This window comes from Uranotaenia lowii, chromosome 3 (assembly GCF_029784155.1).
Source record: "Uranotaenia lowii strain MFRU-FL chromosome 3, ASM2978415v1, whole genome shotgun sequence".
In the NCBI taxonomy this organism is placed as follows: Eukaryota; Metazoa; Arthropoda; class Insecta; order Diptera; family Culicidae; genus Uranotaenia; species Uranotaenia lowii.
In genome coordinates, this window is record NC_073693.1 from 66,771,668 (window position 1) to 66,787,750 (window position 16,083).

General features: G+C 39.0%; 1 protein-coding gene across 1 annotated transcript; it reads left to right on the plus strand.

The window, feature by feature from the left end:
* The first annotated feature begins 6,516 nt into the window (after nucleotides 1–6,516).
* On the plus strand, nucleotides 6,517–7,772 carry LOC129752259 (uncharacterized). Its single transcript, XM_055748045.1, has 3 exons — nucleotides 6,517–6,522; nucleotides 7,167–7,345; nucleotides 7,407–7,772. Exons 1-3 carry the CDS (start codon nucleotides 6,517–6,519, stop codon nucleotides 7,570–7,572), a joined length of 351 nt encoding a protein of 116 aa, XP_055604020.1. The 3' UTR covers nucleotides 7,573–7,772.
* Nucleotides 7,773–16,083: the final 8,311 nt, after the last annotated feature.

The window sequence follows — 16,083 nt, forward strand, 5'->3', positions numbered from 1 at the left end:
TTAAAGAAAAAAAATATCAACAAAAAAAAAATAAAAAAATAAATAAATAAAAATAAAATAAAAATTGAAATAGAAAAGAAAAAAAAACCTATCCCTACTTTCTGAATTAATATTACCTAACTTTAAAAACAAAATCAAAAGAAAAATCAAACTAAGAAGAAAAACTTTAATAAAAAAAAAAAAAAAAAAAATATCCTACTGCGACGAAGACGTTTTATTACTCGCTGCTATCTTCTGCTGCTTCGATCTACCACGTGTTATCATACTCTGAGACGATGATATTTTTGCCGTTGACTTACCAGGAGATGTACCCGAATCTGACTCGGTTGAGTTTTCGGATACAGTTGGCAAATTTCGAGTCTTCCTTTTCCTACCTTTGCTGTTTTTCGTTTCCTCCAAACCATCGGTCATCTCGGCATCGTTGGATTCCGACAACTCGCTATCAGAAACATCTTCGCTGTCTCGGCCACCATCATCCTCCCGTTGTTGTTCATCCTCCGTTTGTTGAGTAACCATTTGTTTTGTTGCACCGAACACTTCCGGTACAGCAGTCGTGGTCGGCACCATCATCTTCGGCTCCTCAACCGGCTTCGGCTCATCATTCGGCTTCGGTACATCTATCAGCTTCGGCTGGCTATTCGGGTTCGAATTTTTCTTCTCCAACACCTTCCCCAGAACGATCATACCATCACTTTGGTTATCCACGTTGGTTTTGCGGTTTGGAAACCAACGGCTGGTGCTAGCTGCGACATCACTATAGCGTGCTGGAGCATTTTGGTTCAAACGATCGTTGATGTTAATGCCTCGTTTGGGGCATTGTGCTTTGATATGGTCCTTGCCTCCGCATACGAAACACTTGTTCATCAGTCCCTCGTAGTAAATACGTGCCTGGAAATTTCGGACGTGCAAAGTTGCTGGAATTTCCTTCTGTATCTCCATATACACTCCCCTTACTGACGTCCATATTGGAAAGCCAGTGTCCGCGCCGTACTTTTCTTTCACCATCCGATGAATTGTTCCGTATTTAGATAGCACTTCCGAGATTTCTTGGTCCTCAACCTCCGGCGGAAGGTTAAAGATCCGGACATACTTAAAAATGTTGGCCGCTTCAGATATGGTCACCTTTGTCGATTGACCATCATCATATCCAAACTGCATTGTAGATGGAAGCTGCAGTATGGTTTCCTTCAATTGCTTTTCCGTCTTGAATTTTATATACACGCTGTGCTCTTTGGGCTCTTTATACATGGCCAATAAACTGTCAGGGCTCAGCTTCATCTCCGACTTCATAAACTGGAAAATACCATTTACAGTTGGTTCGATTTTTCCGGTTCCGAAATGAACTCTAAGCGAGTTGGCACGGGCTTCCTCCATAATTTTCAAAGTTCCGATTAGTCACATACAACACAACGTTGTCGAACTTTCGACAGCACAAACTAGAAGTTTCAAGGCCAAACTACACACTGCCAAAACTTGCGAGCACCAATGTGATTCAGAGCACTATTAAAAAACACAACCTTATCGCTCGGCTGCTCAAGACGAACTGACCTTCCGAACGCCCGAAGGGGTCTGGAGATTCAAGGTTCTCCCATTCGGAATCCAAAACGCATCCTTTAGCATGCAGCGGCTTATGGCGAGGGCATTAGGTTTCGACTTGGAACCTAACGTCTTCGTCTACCTCGATGACATAGTCATTGCTTCTAGTACGTTCGAAGAACATTTAAAGTTGTTGGAAGAAGTTGCAAAAAGGCTAAGATTCGCGAAACTAACAATTTCATTAGAGAAATCTAGATTCTGCAGAAAACAAGTAGTATATCTAGGTTACTTGCTGAACGAGTCAGGAGTGGCCATAGACACTACTCGCATACAACCAATTCTCGACTACGCGCAACCGAAAAATCAAGAGGACATAAGACGACTTTTAGGATTAGCAGGATTTTACCAAAAATTTATAAAAAATTATAGCAAAATCACTGCACCTATCACCGATCTCCTTTCGAAAGAACACAAAAAGATGACATGGACGAAAGAAGCTGAAGAAGCTTTCAGGGAGCTTAAATCCGTTTTAACATCGGCACCGATTCTAGGGAATCCAGACTTTTCGAAAATCTTCACTATAGAGTCTGATGCGTCCGATAGAGCGGTAGGGGCAGCACTTGTCCAGGAACAAGAGGGATCAACAAGAATTATTTCATATTTTAGTAAAAAACTAAACCGCACACAAAGGCGTTACTCCGCTGTGGAGAAAGAATGCCTTGGGGTGTTATTAGCCATTCAGCATTTCCGCCACTACGTGGAGGGCGTGAAATTCCGGGTGATAACGGACGCTAGGAGCCTTTTATGGCTGTTCAATATGGAATGTTACAAAGCAAGAGCTGTTAGAGGAGTGCGTAATATTCAACGAGCAGCGTCAATGCTCAAGTGGCAGGAGCAATGGGACGCATCGAACAACGCAAGATGGACGCATAGGCTAATCCCGAGACTTCCAGACTGGGTAAATCGGAAGTATGGAGAGGTCAACTTCTACCTGACGCAGTTCCTTTCGGGTCATGGGTGCTTTAAGCAATACCTTCATCGGTTTAAGCTTATCAGCTCGCCTTATTGCCCGGAATGCGTAGAGACGGAGGAATCGGCAGAACATGCTATCTTTGTCTGCCCCAGGTTCAATTCAAGGCGTCAACAACTTCAAAATTTGAACGCTGAAAACATAGTGAGTGAAATGTGTCGCGACGAACAGTCATGGCGTGCTATAGTCGACGAAATCTCGCAAATCATGCGCGATCTGATAAGGATCAGGAAAGATGATGAACGGAGAGAGCGAGATAGTCAACCAAATTTGACAAGCTAATGAAAGGTCTTGGGCCTCGTATGACACTTCAATTCAAAAGCAACGCGATCTTAGGGCGCGGTATAACCCTAATCTGGACTCATACGTGTGGTGGGACTTAAAAGGTCTCACGTACTCAGCTACGATCTTTCCTGCAGCAAAAGGAAGCGGAGATACCATTCGGGGTGGTCGTGTCGGGATTCTAGCTTGGTAGTTTCTCAATCGGCCATGCCTTGGTGGTTAGAAATCCTGCGGAAGTGGTTGCTGTGACGGGCGCGAGTTACTTTGAAAGCGTTACCTAACCGGCACACGTTTCGAGGTCCCCGGGATAGTGGATGCTGTGACGGGCGTGAGTTATTATGAAAGCGTTACCTAACCGGCACACGTTTCGGGGTCTTCCGTACCAGTCTGAAGTTGACGATAGAGGAAAAGGAGAAGGAGGAAGAAGGATAAAGCAGAACGATGATCAAGGAGAAATTGAGGAAAAATTGAGAAAGAGGAAAAGGGTGAGATGTATAAGTGCATGAGCACAGCCTACCCCTTGATGTAGTATCATAGGGTGAAACCAAGGGGCACATCTGGCACACGAAGCCCAAGGTGGTTTTAGTGGGACGAACCCACACACGGCAGCAAACACCCGGCTGTTATGGTTTGAAGTCAAATTTCCATCTTGTAAAAAAAAAAAAAAAAAAAAAAAAAAATGGCTGTTCAATATGGGGACCGAAACCGGTAATGCCAAATTGCTCCGTTGGGCATTGAGGATTCAGGCCTATGATTTCGATCTGGAATACCGAAAGGGCAAAGCCAACATTACCGCCGACTGTCTTTCGAGATCAATACCAATAGAGTGTATTTCGATAACAGCAATAGACGTTGAACAGGATCAGCTAATGGAACAAATTCGTTTACACCCAAGCAGATACCCAAACTATCGAATTATAGACGGAATTCTCTATCGTTACGTAACGACCACGTCCAAACTTCAAGACCCTAGATTCGATTGGAAATGTGTCCCTAAAACCGCGGAAATAACTGGAATCATCAAGCTTATACATGAAAAAGCGCATTTCGGCATCGAGAAAACTCTCGCCGCGGTGAAGGAAAAATTCTACTGGGCCAACATGAATAGCGACGTAAAAAAATTCTGCCGAGAATGCCTAACCTGCCAGGTGAGCAAGTCAGGCAACTCGAATATTACACCGCCAATGGGATCGCAAAAGCCAGCAGAGCACCCTTGGCAATTCGTTACGTTAGACTACATTGGTCCTCTACCACCCTCAGGGAAAAACCGCAACACCTGCCTTCTGGTAGCTACGGACGTCTTCACGAAATTTGTCATGGTACAACCGTTTAGAGAAGCCAAAGCCCATTCGTTAGTTGAATTCGTCGAAAACAACATTTTTCATTTGTTCGGGGTACCCGAAATTGTACTAACTGACAACGGCTCACAATTTATCTCCAAATCCTTCAAAACCTTATTGGACACCTACAACGTATCACACTGGCTCACGCCAGCGTACCATCCACAGGTAAACAATACCGAAAGGGTCAACCGAGTGATTGTGACGGCAATTCGAGCAACGTTGAAGAAAGCACACTCACATTGGGCGGATAACTTGCAATCTATTGCCAGCGCGATTCGCGACGCGGTTCACGTTTCCACGAAATACAGTCCATATTTCATCATGTTCGGTAGGAACAGGATTTCGGACGGAAGTGAATACGCCACGATGAGAGAAATCCAACGAACACCAGAAATAAATCTGAAATCACAGGCGGAGAGAACAGACTCACTATTCCAGCAGGTGAGAGAAAATTTAAAACACGCCTACGATAAACACGCAAAGACATACAACCTCCGTTCTAACACCAACTATCCGAAGTACGAAGTGGGAGAAAAGGTCTTAAAGCACACATTCGACCTTTCAGATAAAGGCAAAGGTTTCTGCAAAAAACTAGCTCCGAAATACGAGCAGGCGGTTATAAGAAAAGTACTTGGAACAAACACCTACGAACTCGAGGATGACAGTGGAAAGCGCCTCGGAGTGTTCCACAGTACAAACCTTAAACGCCTACACACAAACAACAACGAAACCTAACATAACGATCGTTTTTTCAGCTATGCACCTTTTAAGAGATCAGTAACAAAAAACAAACCGATCCAGGGAATATTTTCAGTTTCGAAGGACTCGCGAGGAAAGACTGGGTTCGATCCGAGCTGAGGGAACCGAAACAATTTTCAAAATAAGAGTTTGTCTACAACTCTTCCAGGAGTTGTTCCCTTTTTTTCAGCGGAATGAAACACGACTAAAATTTTCCCCCAGCTATGTAACATCGACTATGCGACAATAAACCGACTAACGATCTCGACGGACTCGCGAAAGACACAATTTCATCTAAGCTGAGGGTACCGGAATCTAAGACGCAAAATAACCAGGGCAACTTTCGTGCGCGGAAAGGAACCTCTTTTCTAACGGGAGAAAAATCTTAGATCGGCCTGAACCGATTGCGCATGTGTAAATAGTAAAATTAGTAGTGTTAGTTTCCTAATGCCCTATTCATTAATTCTAAATTAGTCTTAGGATAGGTTAAAAAAAAACTTAAAATAAACTCACAGTTTTCCTTGAAGAGAATCCTTTATGCAGCCTGTTTCATCCTCGGTCGACGAAAGGAACATTTCCCGCGGAACCCGGACAGAAATTCAGATCCCGTAGACATTTTGGAAGCGGAACCAACATCATCCAGGGACCCTTCTTTCGAAGCCTCTATAATTTTTCCGGGGAACGCTACTGAAGAGGACCTGCTTCACATCGTCGAACCTTCCACCTGAAAAATTGAACAACACTTTAATAACCGTAAATTTACATACTTACCTGCTGCGATACAAGAAAAATAATCGTTGCCACTCCAGCGTTGCCGCGCCGCCGTTACCGTTTCGCGGTTGCCGTTACATGGTTGCTATTCCGTCCAAATCCTCTTTAGGAACGCCACCAGACTGCGTCCGCCCAGTCTCAGATCCTACCGAGGATGGCCACTTCGTCCAGGATAACTGCCAGCGAGACCACTCTGAAAGTAAACATTAACAAAACAAAACTTACATCTAGGAGCGGGAAGCAGCAATTTCTCCGTCCATACCATCGTACGTACACACCGGACATCGGTTGCTCCTTCCTTGGTTGACCCCCGTCGGCTGCGGACCACAGATCTACCGGAACAAACGTTTCTCCCGGACCCATCGGAACTTTCACTCTATCCAGTACACGCGTCGAACTTTTTTTTTTCTCTCATTCGCTTTTGGCGCAGACCTTTGGTCCATGACAGCCAAGTTTTGTTGTGAATTAAGTGGTTGTAGGAAGGGAATATTAACGTTTCGCGATTTTTGAATTAACCGTTTAACAGAGTGATAGCTTCCCGCATGCTAAAAAACTATATTACAAATAGTCAATACGATACACCCACGGTCCCAGAAAAAGTGATTGTCTCCGTAAACGTAGCTATTATTTTAAACTTTACTTCGACAACGATAAGAACATAAAACGAACGTTTTTGTGAATTGTGATGATATCTGGAAAGGTGAATGAATTGTTCAACGATTTACTACAATTTATCAATATAATCGTTAAACTGTTCTCGAACCATAACGCTTAGCATCCATGTCATATGTCAAACTCACGTCAAAAACGACCGACATGCGGGTCAGAGATGCCAGATGATTTGAAAAGAGAAAACTCAGCCCGGATTCATGAAAATGTCTTTGAATTTTTTTTATCGAATCAATTATTCAATTACCAGTTTAGCACTTACCGGTGCGCAAATGAACTGCTAAACCTTAAATAAGACCTAGAATGTGTCCCGCTAACACTTGAGATAGCACTTACCGGTATTGATGCTTTGAAAGTTGATGGCGGTTAAATGTTAGATACGAAAGATACAATACAAGCTTTTCTTAAGGATACCAATAGGTGCTTCTGATATTCTATTTAAATTTGATTTTAGTTTAACATATTAAACACGTTAAAAAAATTTTTTTTGTCATTATTAATCATAACTACATTCAAAAAAACACATATATAAACCCTATAGCCAAGAAAAAATATATCGGGTTTGTTTTTTTGAGAAAAGATAAAATAAACTGAACTGTGTAGAACACTTTGCTGTTTGAGTTCAAGAAATATCAGTTCTACTTTCGATTAATTTTTGCAACGATGTATGATCTAAACACAATGTCCTTGAATTTTGTTTTTTTTTTTTTCTAAAATTCATCGATAGATCCATAATTCTTTTTTATTTTCACATTTTAACTCCATATTTATATAATTCTGAGAAAGAAAAAAAACAGTCTAGTTGGCATCACTGCCGACATCACCAACATCAACAACCACAACAAATTTTCATTCCGCGCTTTTCAATCGAACTACCGGACACCGTGCCAGCAGCAACCTCTCCGGATCGCCGAACGGCAATCGGCAACTGTTTCCAGGAGAAACAGGAAATCGAACAGCAGCAATGTACCAACAGGTGAGTTTCATAAACAATATTGATTATTAATAAATATGTGAAAGGTTCTTTTTTATTTCAGCAAAACGCGTATTCGTTGGAGGAGGAGAGAAAAAGTCATGCTGAGAGAAGCCATCCTAACATTTGGATCGGGAGCTACGCCAACGTTCGGGCACGGCACGGACACGGATGGTATGTACGAAAGACCTCCTCCTAAACACGAACGAGGAATAGGAACCAGAAAATAAATCCTTCAGTCGGAAGGGGCCGGTTCTGAATGGGTCCCCGCCACTCCAGGAGGATCCCTTTTCCATTTGACCACTGTGAACTCGCCCAGTGATGATTGGTGATCGAGTTGATGCTTATTATGTCTATAAGTGTGTTATAGAAGTGAATAAAAGTAGGTATATCATGTAGAAATGAATAAAATGAATATAAAATCTAAAAATTACAATTCTTTTAATTTTATACAAAAACGAAAACTTTATTGTGTATGTGTGCGTGCCCTTTTTTCCGTACGATTCAGAATACGGTTCACATAGCGTTGGAAGAACGTCATATCGGATCGTTCAAAACTATTACTGTAAATGTTCAGTTACCAGTTAACTTTTAAAATAACTGTAGCAAAAACAGTTTGATGGCCAGAGTATGTTTTCCATGAGCGGTTTCTGAACGTTATCTCAACTGTTTGTAAAACAGTTCTTCCATATAAGTGTTTTAATAGTTTTAAACAGTAACATAACTTAACGCCATATTCAACAGACCGTCGTTTTGGAATTCACAATAGGTGGAATGTTTTTTACGATGTCAGTTGTCGTTTTCTTAAAGTTTTTTTACGCTATTCCAAATGATTTTATAACTATTATAGTAACTGTTTGGTAACAGTATTTTTGTATTCGGGTTGGGACCGTATACACGAGATAGATTCACAGTATTTGTTGATATCGATTTGAAATTTACATTTATACATTTACTTTAGTTTTTTTAATGAATTCAGCCAAGAGCTTAATCTCATCGTGGTCATTTTTTTTAAGTATTTGTTCTAATTCTGTTCTGTTTTTCAAGAAGGGGATATTATTTCTGTAGTTATTCCATTTGATACATTCGTAAAGTATGTGGGAAATATTTTCAGTGATTTTACAAGTGTCACAATTGTCGTCTGTTATTAGTTTCCATTTTTTAAGCCTGTCTTTCGTCGCTATGTGACCGCTTCTCAGTCTTGATAATATTATAGTATCGTCTGTTGAAAGGTTCATGTTATGGAACCATGGTTTCGGAGTAGCGTTGGATTTTATTTTGAAATGGTAAGCACCTTTATCTACTGATATGGTTTTGTATTCCTGGTTCCACATGCACCATGTTTCGTTTTTAATATTAAGCAGTAAATCGCTTAATGTTAGGGCTAATTCTTTGATGTTATTCATGGTCGTTCCTAGCTTTGCCGCCGTATCGGCTCTATCATTACCGATCAAGTTAATGTGTCCTGGGATCCATTGAATATTGAGGCTTCCTATATTTGATTGGTCGATGATCTGGTGTATTTTCGCAATAAGATAATTATCTCCTGAAGTGTCATGTGAGAGTAATTCTGTTGCACTTTTTGAATCGGTTAAAATTGTCGCGTTGTAAATTTGTTTTTCTATAATATATTCGATAGCTTTAAGGATCGCTACGAGTTCGGCGTTCATAATTGTGAATTGTGTTTTTAGTCTACCACTGACTGATGTTTTATCACGTTCGTCGTAGAATCCATAGCCAGGTCTTCCCTGTAATTTAGAACCATCCGTGAAGATTATATGGCTTTGTGAGTATTTAGATTTTATTAGTTCTAATACCATTTGCTTTTGAACTGATATAGGGAGTTGTTTTTTTGAAAGCGATGAAATGTGGGAGTTTATACTAACTTTATTTGATTTAAGTAATGGGATTTTTTTTGATAATTGTTTAAGATGGGACTTGTTTATGTTTGCCATTTGTTCTAACTAAGATCTATGTTTATGGATGTTTTCTGAGTGGATGGCTTCGTGCAGGAATTTAACTATCGGGCTATTGTTATTGTAGATTGTTTTTGCTACTTCTTTGAGTGCTAAATAGGCTGCTCTTTCTTTGAGCGGAAGCTCTCCTGCTTCTGTAAGAATAACGTTATTAGGTGTTGATTTTAAATATCGCAAGGAAGTACGTATATATAGATGTTGTAATGTTTCAAGTTTTTTGAAGGATGTTTTGGATGTTGATGAGATAATTGTCAGGCCGTAATCTAAGTGTGGTTGAATTATAGATTTTGCAAGATTTATCATTGTACTAGGGTGGGCTCCGTTTTTTCGTCTGGTGATCATTTTGAGGATGTTGTGTTTTCTCTTTGCGGTTGTGACTATTGTATCTATATGCTTATTGAAGTTTAGTCTATGGTCTATGTGTATTCCAAGGAATTTATGTACTGTTTTAACATCTATTTTTTTATGATCTATGTATAACTGAAGTGAAGGGTGTAACTTATTTGTGAAAACCATTGCTCCACATTTATCGGGGTTGATTTTCATATTTATTTCTGTCATTTTGGATGTTATCTCCGATAGGAATTCATTCATGAGTTGGGTAGCTTGGTCTATAGACTTAGCTTGAACTACTGCCGTGAAATCATCGGCAAATTGGATGAGTATTTTTCTATTGTTAGTTATTTCATGTAAACTTTGTGTGTAAACGTTGAATAGAACGGGGGATAAAGGGCACCCTTGGGGGAGTCCTTTATTTGTTTGTCTTACTATATTGTTTCCATCGTTGAGATTCAATATTGCTTTTCTTTTCGATAGGTAATGGTACATCCAATTTATAATTTCCGTCGGAATGTTCTTTCTGTCTAGGATATTTAATAGTTTTTGAATATTTACATTATCGAATGCTTTAGATAGATCTAAAAAGGTTACTAATGTTACTTCGTTTTCTCTTTTACTTTTATGTATATATGATATAAGGGTATTTACACAATTGATGGCTGATACTTTACGTTTAAATCCAAAAGAGAACTGTGGAATCAGATTGTTATTTTCTAAGTATTTACAGAGGATATTTTTTACAGGGAAATTTATTAATTTTATAAGTACTGTTAGTAAGGAAATTGGTCTATATGATGTCGGAGAATTCGGATTTTTTGTGGGTTTTAGTATCGGGACGACTTTGATATCTCTCCATTCCTCTGGTATATTTCCGTTGTTCGCAACTACGTTTAAGTATTCAACAATCTTGGATAAAAGTTCGGGTTGGATTTGTTTGAGCATATAAAATGATAGTCCATCCATACCTGGAGCTGACCTTTCTTTTTTCTGTTTTATCATTTTATTAATTTCCTTGTAACTAATAACTATCTTATTATCTGTTGGTTGGGGAGTGTAATTAATATTATCAGTATTTTCTGGGTAATTTAACTCCATGAATTCATGGGCTAAATTAGTATCGTTTAGAACATGTTGATTATTTTTTGATGGGTATCCTCCACTTATTCTTTTAATGGTGTCCCACAGTTGTTTTTGATTCATTTGCGGATCTATCGAGTTTATGAGCTCTGTCCAACTTTCTCTAGATTTTTTCCTAATCATTTGTTTTAATTTGGCTTTCGATTTTTTGAATTCAAGGTAGTTTTCTTGAGTTTGATTCCTAAAATATCTTATCAAATTATTATTTTTTAGTTTCATAAGTTTTTCTATCTCCTCGTTCCACCAAGGTTTTGGGGATTTTGATGAGTCGAGGGTATATGTACAGTTTTTTATTTTGTCGTTAATCTCTGTAGAAATGTCATATTGGCTTTTGATTGAATCTGGGTTGATTGTGTTGATTTGTTCAATAGCTTTATTTTTATTTATAAAAATTCTCTTCTCGGATGATTTGAAGGAGTCGATGATATTAAATGATATTACTTTATGGTTGCTACTGAATTCTTGATCTAAGACTTTCCATTCTATTTTGTCTGCTATGTCTGAGGATATAAGTGTTAAATCTATAGCTGATTCTGGGGTCCCTGGAGGTTTTATTAACGTGGGAGATCCATCGTTCATTAGTATCAATTCGGTATCGTCGAACAGATGTGAAACGAGTTCACCTCGTGTGCAAGAATTTTGTTGCGGGTTCCATGTCTCATGGTGAGCGTTAAAGTCGCCCGCAAGTATTGTTGTCATGTTCAATTGTTCTATTTTACTAAGTATTGATTTTAAGGGTTCTTTAATATCTTGATTTCTAATTGATGGAGGAATGTAAATTGAAATTATAAAAAGATTGGGAAAAGTGTTCAGAGTTTTTATGGCTATTGCTTCAATAGGATCTATGCTGTTGAATTTTATTTCTTCGTATCTGATATTGTTTGCCGTTAAAATACCTACTCCACCATGACCTTGCGGTCTCAGTGATGTTATGAATTTATATCCGGGGAATTTGAATTCTTCTCCAGGTTTCATCCAAATCTCTTGTAATAATGCTATGTCCACTTTGTTTTTATTGAGGAAATATTTGAGTGTTTTTCTGGTATCTGAAGGTCTGATGCTTGTAATATTGTTTTGTATAAGGTTAAGATTTCTTAGACTAGACATTTTGGTAATCTTTTGATATGAAAGGTTAAGGTGTTTCAATTTTTCCTCAGAGTAATTGATGTTATATTTGATTTGTTTAGGAATACGAAGGGAGAACTAGATTTTACTTTCCCAGAAGGGCATCCAATGGATTACTCTTCTGGTGCAGATCAACTCCGGTTCTTCCTAGTATTCCGTAATAACGACGGGGGTTGATGTTATCCTAGCTTTTGTTCTTGGTTGATAAGCTTCTTGATTTTATCGCTTATTTCGATCAGTAAGATATCTGAGTCAAAGGGGTCCTTTTTGCTTTTTGTTTGATTTGCATGTTTAATAATAGAGCTTTGAATTTCTTTCATTTTGTTGAAGATATTTGTGATATTCAGTTGTTTAAGGAGGTCTTGTTTAAGTTTTTCAGTGATTCTATCAATTTCTATGGTTTGTTGCTTTGGTGGTGTGGGTGTTAATAATTCTGGTGGATTGAGGTTTCTTGAAGTTGTAGGTTTTTGTGATTGGTTATTTATTAAAGGGGGGAAGCTTTGTAGAGAATTGATTCGTGGTTGTGTAGTTTTGTTTTTCGGAAATCGGTTGAGTGCTTCTGCTATGGTGAGTTTTTCGGTAGCTATTGTGAATCTAATTTTATCTTGCCTTATTCTTTCGGGACAGTTTCTGTCCGTTACAATATGTGGACCTAAGCAATGGTAGCATCTAGGGGAAAGTGTACATGGTGAGTCATTAATTTCATGGGTTTGACCACAGTTTTCGCATCCAGTTTGTTTGCTTTTACAGGTTTTGTTTTTGTGGCCGTATCTCCAACAATTCGAGCAAAGTTTAATTGGAAAGATGTAATGGTTAACTTTTGTGGGAATACCGTAGATAGTTACTGATTCGGGAAGATCTTGGCCTTCGACGAAGATCTTAATCGCGTTTGTATCAATTAGTTTTTTATCTTTCATCTTTTTAATTCTTTCGATTTTAATTATCTTCCTTTTTCCTGAGTCAATATTTTCCTGAATCTCCGGTATAGTAAAAGATATTGGTACGTTTCTTAGGACCCCAATAGATTCCTGAAACATTTTAGGTACGTAAACTCGATATTTGAAATCGTTTTTCAAGATTGCGGAATTGATAAGCACTTCTGCATCTTTAGGGGAATTAAAGCTTATTTTGAACCTACCTGGCCCTGCTCCTTTAAGCTCATTATAATTTTTTACTCCAATGTTTTTTAGGATTTTGGCGATTTCCATAGGATGAATAAATTTTGGTTTTTCTTGTTCTTGGTTTTTCTTGTTTTCTTCCTCTTCGTCTTTGTTATCTTCCTGAATTTTTTCGATAAAGAAAGTTTTGTATGTTCTGTTGCTCTCATTCCGGATTTTTCTGTTCTAGATTTTTTGGTTGGTCTTTGAGGTTCTTCTTCCTCGTCGGTCTTTTGGTCAGATTTATTTTCTTTTTTGTTTCTCATTTCTTTTATTTTCTTCGTCGTTGTTTCTGAGTCGCTTAGATTTTTTTCTAGTTTTCTTCTTGTTCCAATTCTTTCCGTTTTTTCGTTGGCTGGGTCTGATCTTCCTCAAACCCACGGAAGCCATCTTGCATTTGGTTTTTAATTTCTCGATGAGTTTTTAGATTCACTTAAGGCTATGTTATTTAAATTGATTAATAAATACCGTACTGTGGATCCACTCTTGTCACAATCTTACACCACCATCCGTTATTGGATAGTTCAAAAAAAATTTTTTTCCAGAACACGTGTCGCGATTCAATAAAAAAATTCACAGCAAAAGATTGGTTATCACTTCCCTGGCGTCTGTTCCAGTTGGCGGTTGAAGCGAGAGTGAACTTTTTTTTTCGGGTTTGTTTTGATTTCGTTTGACGTTTTGAAATTGTGGTTGCCAGTTTGATTGAATTTTGTCGGAATGCGTGTCGGAGTCCACGGAGGTGGATTCTGATGTATGAATGTTTGCTGAATGGAATAAGATTTATGAATGAGTTAATTGTAGATTTAAGTGATACTTCAGAATCTCAGGAGAGAATTATTTTCGAATGAGTTCTGTTTTTAAGAGTGGACTCCCTGTGAGAATAAAGGAACAGGTTTACTTGTGGAAACAAACAGGGAGAAAATTCGGTTTTTTTCGTTTAAGAGGAATGGTCAATATCCGTTTTCTCGCCAAAGGTAGGGGTAGGATATTTTGCTCAAACCTCGGGGTTCGTTTTGAAAAGGGAGCATTTGCATTCCGTTATCGGTATAACCAGGTGTGGGAGCAAATGCAACCAGACGTTTTCAGCCAGCAGTGGTGATACTTTAGGTTATAAACGCAGCAAATTTAAGTAGTTTTTTTTGTACGAAAGGGGTGGCCACAACTACTGGACGTCAACCGGAATCGAAACAACCTTTTGAAAAACTTCTTTGCTTTTGTTCAAATCATCTCTCATTCACCAAATCAATAGTTTCAGGCAGTTTTTCTTGTTTTAATCTTGTATATTTCATATTCCTTTAATAATTGATAGTTGTAAATATTTTTTTCCTTCCTCATAGTTTAGCGTAAACTTCCTGGAGTATTTTTTTTTATTTTAAACGGTTTTTTGTAGCAAGTAGCAAAGATTTTTGTTTGAATCTAAAGCTTACTTACTTTTTTTTTCTCATTTTCTGGTTTTTTTTTAGATAGTATTTGTAAATATTTTTTTTTCATTTCCTATTTCATTTTCTTTTTAGTCATTTTATTTTTTTTCCTTTTCTCTTGTTAGTGTTACATCGGCAGTAAATAAGTTTGTGGGTTTTAGTTTTCACTTTTTGAACTAATTTTGCGATTTTCGCTGGAGACCGGAGACTCACGTCGTTGATGGTCAGTGACAGGCCCTTTTAGGAGCTCCTGTAAATAGCGAGGAGTTATTAAGTTAACGCTGAATCCATATGACCCCGAAAATCAATAACTTAGTTCAAACTGACAAAAACGAACCTACGAAAAATTTGATTGACTTTGAACCTTCGATTCAAGCCATTCAAATTTTTCGTAACTTTGCACGGAATGATGTAACGGGTACATCAAATCGAAACAATTTATTCATAATTTGCTAAATATACTTAAACCAATTAAAGAATTCATTCATTTAAATTACTTAAATAAATAAGCCTTATCTTAATGTAACAATAATTTATATTAATATTCAAATACATATGCCAATAGAAAGTTCGCCGTAATCAAAATAATTAAAGACAAGAACGAAACAAACACCCATTACCATATGAAGCACCACCCCAAATGAACAATCATCAATCATTAACACATCTGAGTGACCGACACAATTCTGGCGGCAAGCACGTGACTCTAGAAGCTATCTTCTGTAGGCCACCGACCACATTCTTATTTTGGCGTCAGGTGAATGACCTCTTTCGGGGGCTTTTGTGCACTTATTTTGGCTAAGCAAAAGTTGGGCCTCTATTATTCGGGTCCAGAAGGGGAAGACGAGGACTACTCGAAGAATTCGCGAAATGGGATCTAATTGTTTGACTTCGCGGTGCGACTTGTTCGTATCGGGTAGTTCCGGTTGCGAAGTCAAGCTAGATCAGGTCGATCAGCGGACGATTGAGACTCCAAGCTCACTTACGTCCGGTGATTAGTAGAGTCAGGATCAAATAGTTTTTCTTTACTTAAAGTCGACAGGTAACTAAGTCAGTGTGATTCCGCGACCAGTTGTTCTTATCTTAAAGTCCCTCTTTTCGCTTTAGTCCGTGTTAGGAGAAACCAAAGGGCAGCTTAGGGAAGTGCAGTGCCAAAAAAAAGTGCATTCGAATATTAGGTAGGTGGAGACCCAAATGGGCAAAATTCACAACCCGTACCGCCAAAGGCGCAACCCCGACATGTATCTAACCCGACCATCAGCCACAGGTACGCACACCCACCGCAGCTTCCACCCTAGAGACGGACGCCGGGCCCGTCGCGAACCACCGCGGGGTCGCAGCAACAGCAACTCCCGCCAGTTTCATCAACCTCACACCCAGCCACATTAAAACGCGGCACTACGGCTGCTAGCACCACGGGGGGCCGACAGCAGGCTGGTTGTCAGCTGATAGACGACCAACATTCGCCGAACGATTCACCTAGTCAAACCGAAACCGATTTCGACCAAGCTTCCAGCGGGCCACACTACATAGCTGCGCAAATGCTATGCGGTGACCGGCCGAACAAAAAAAGTTCTAATCGCCCC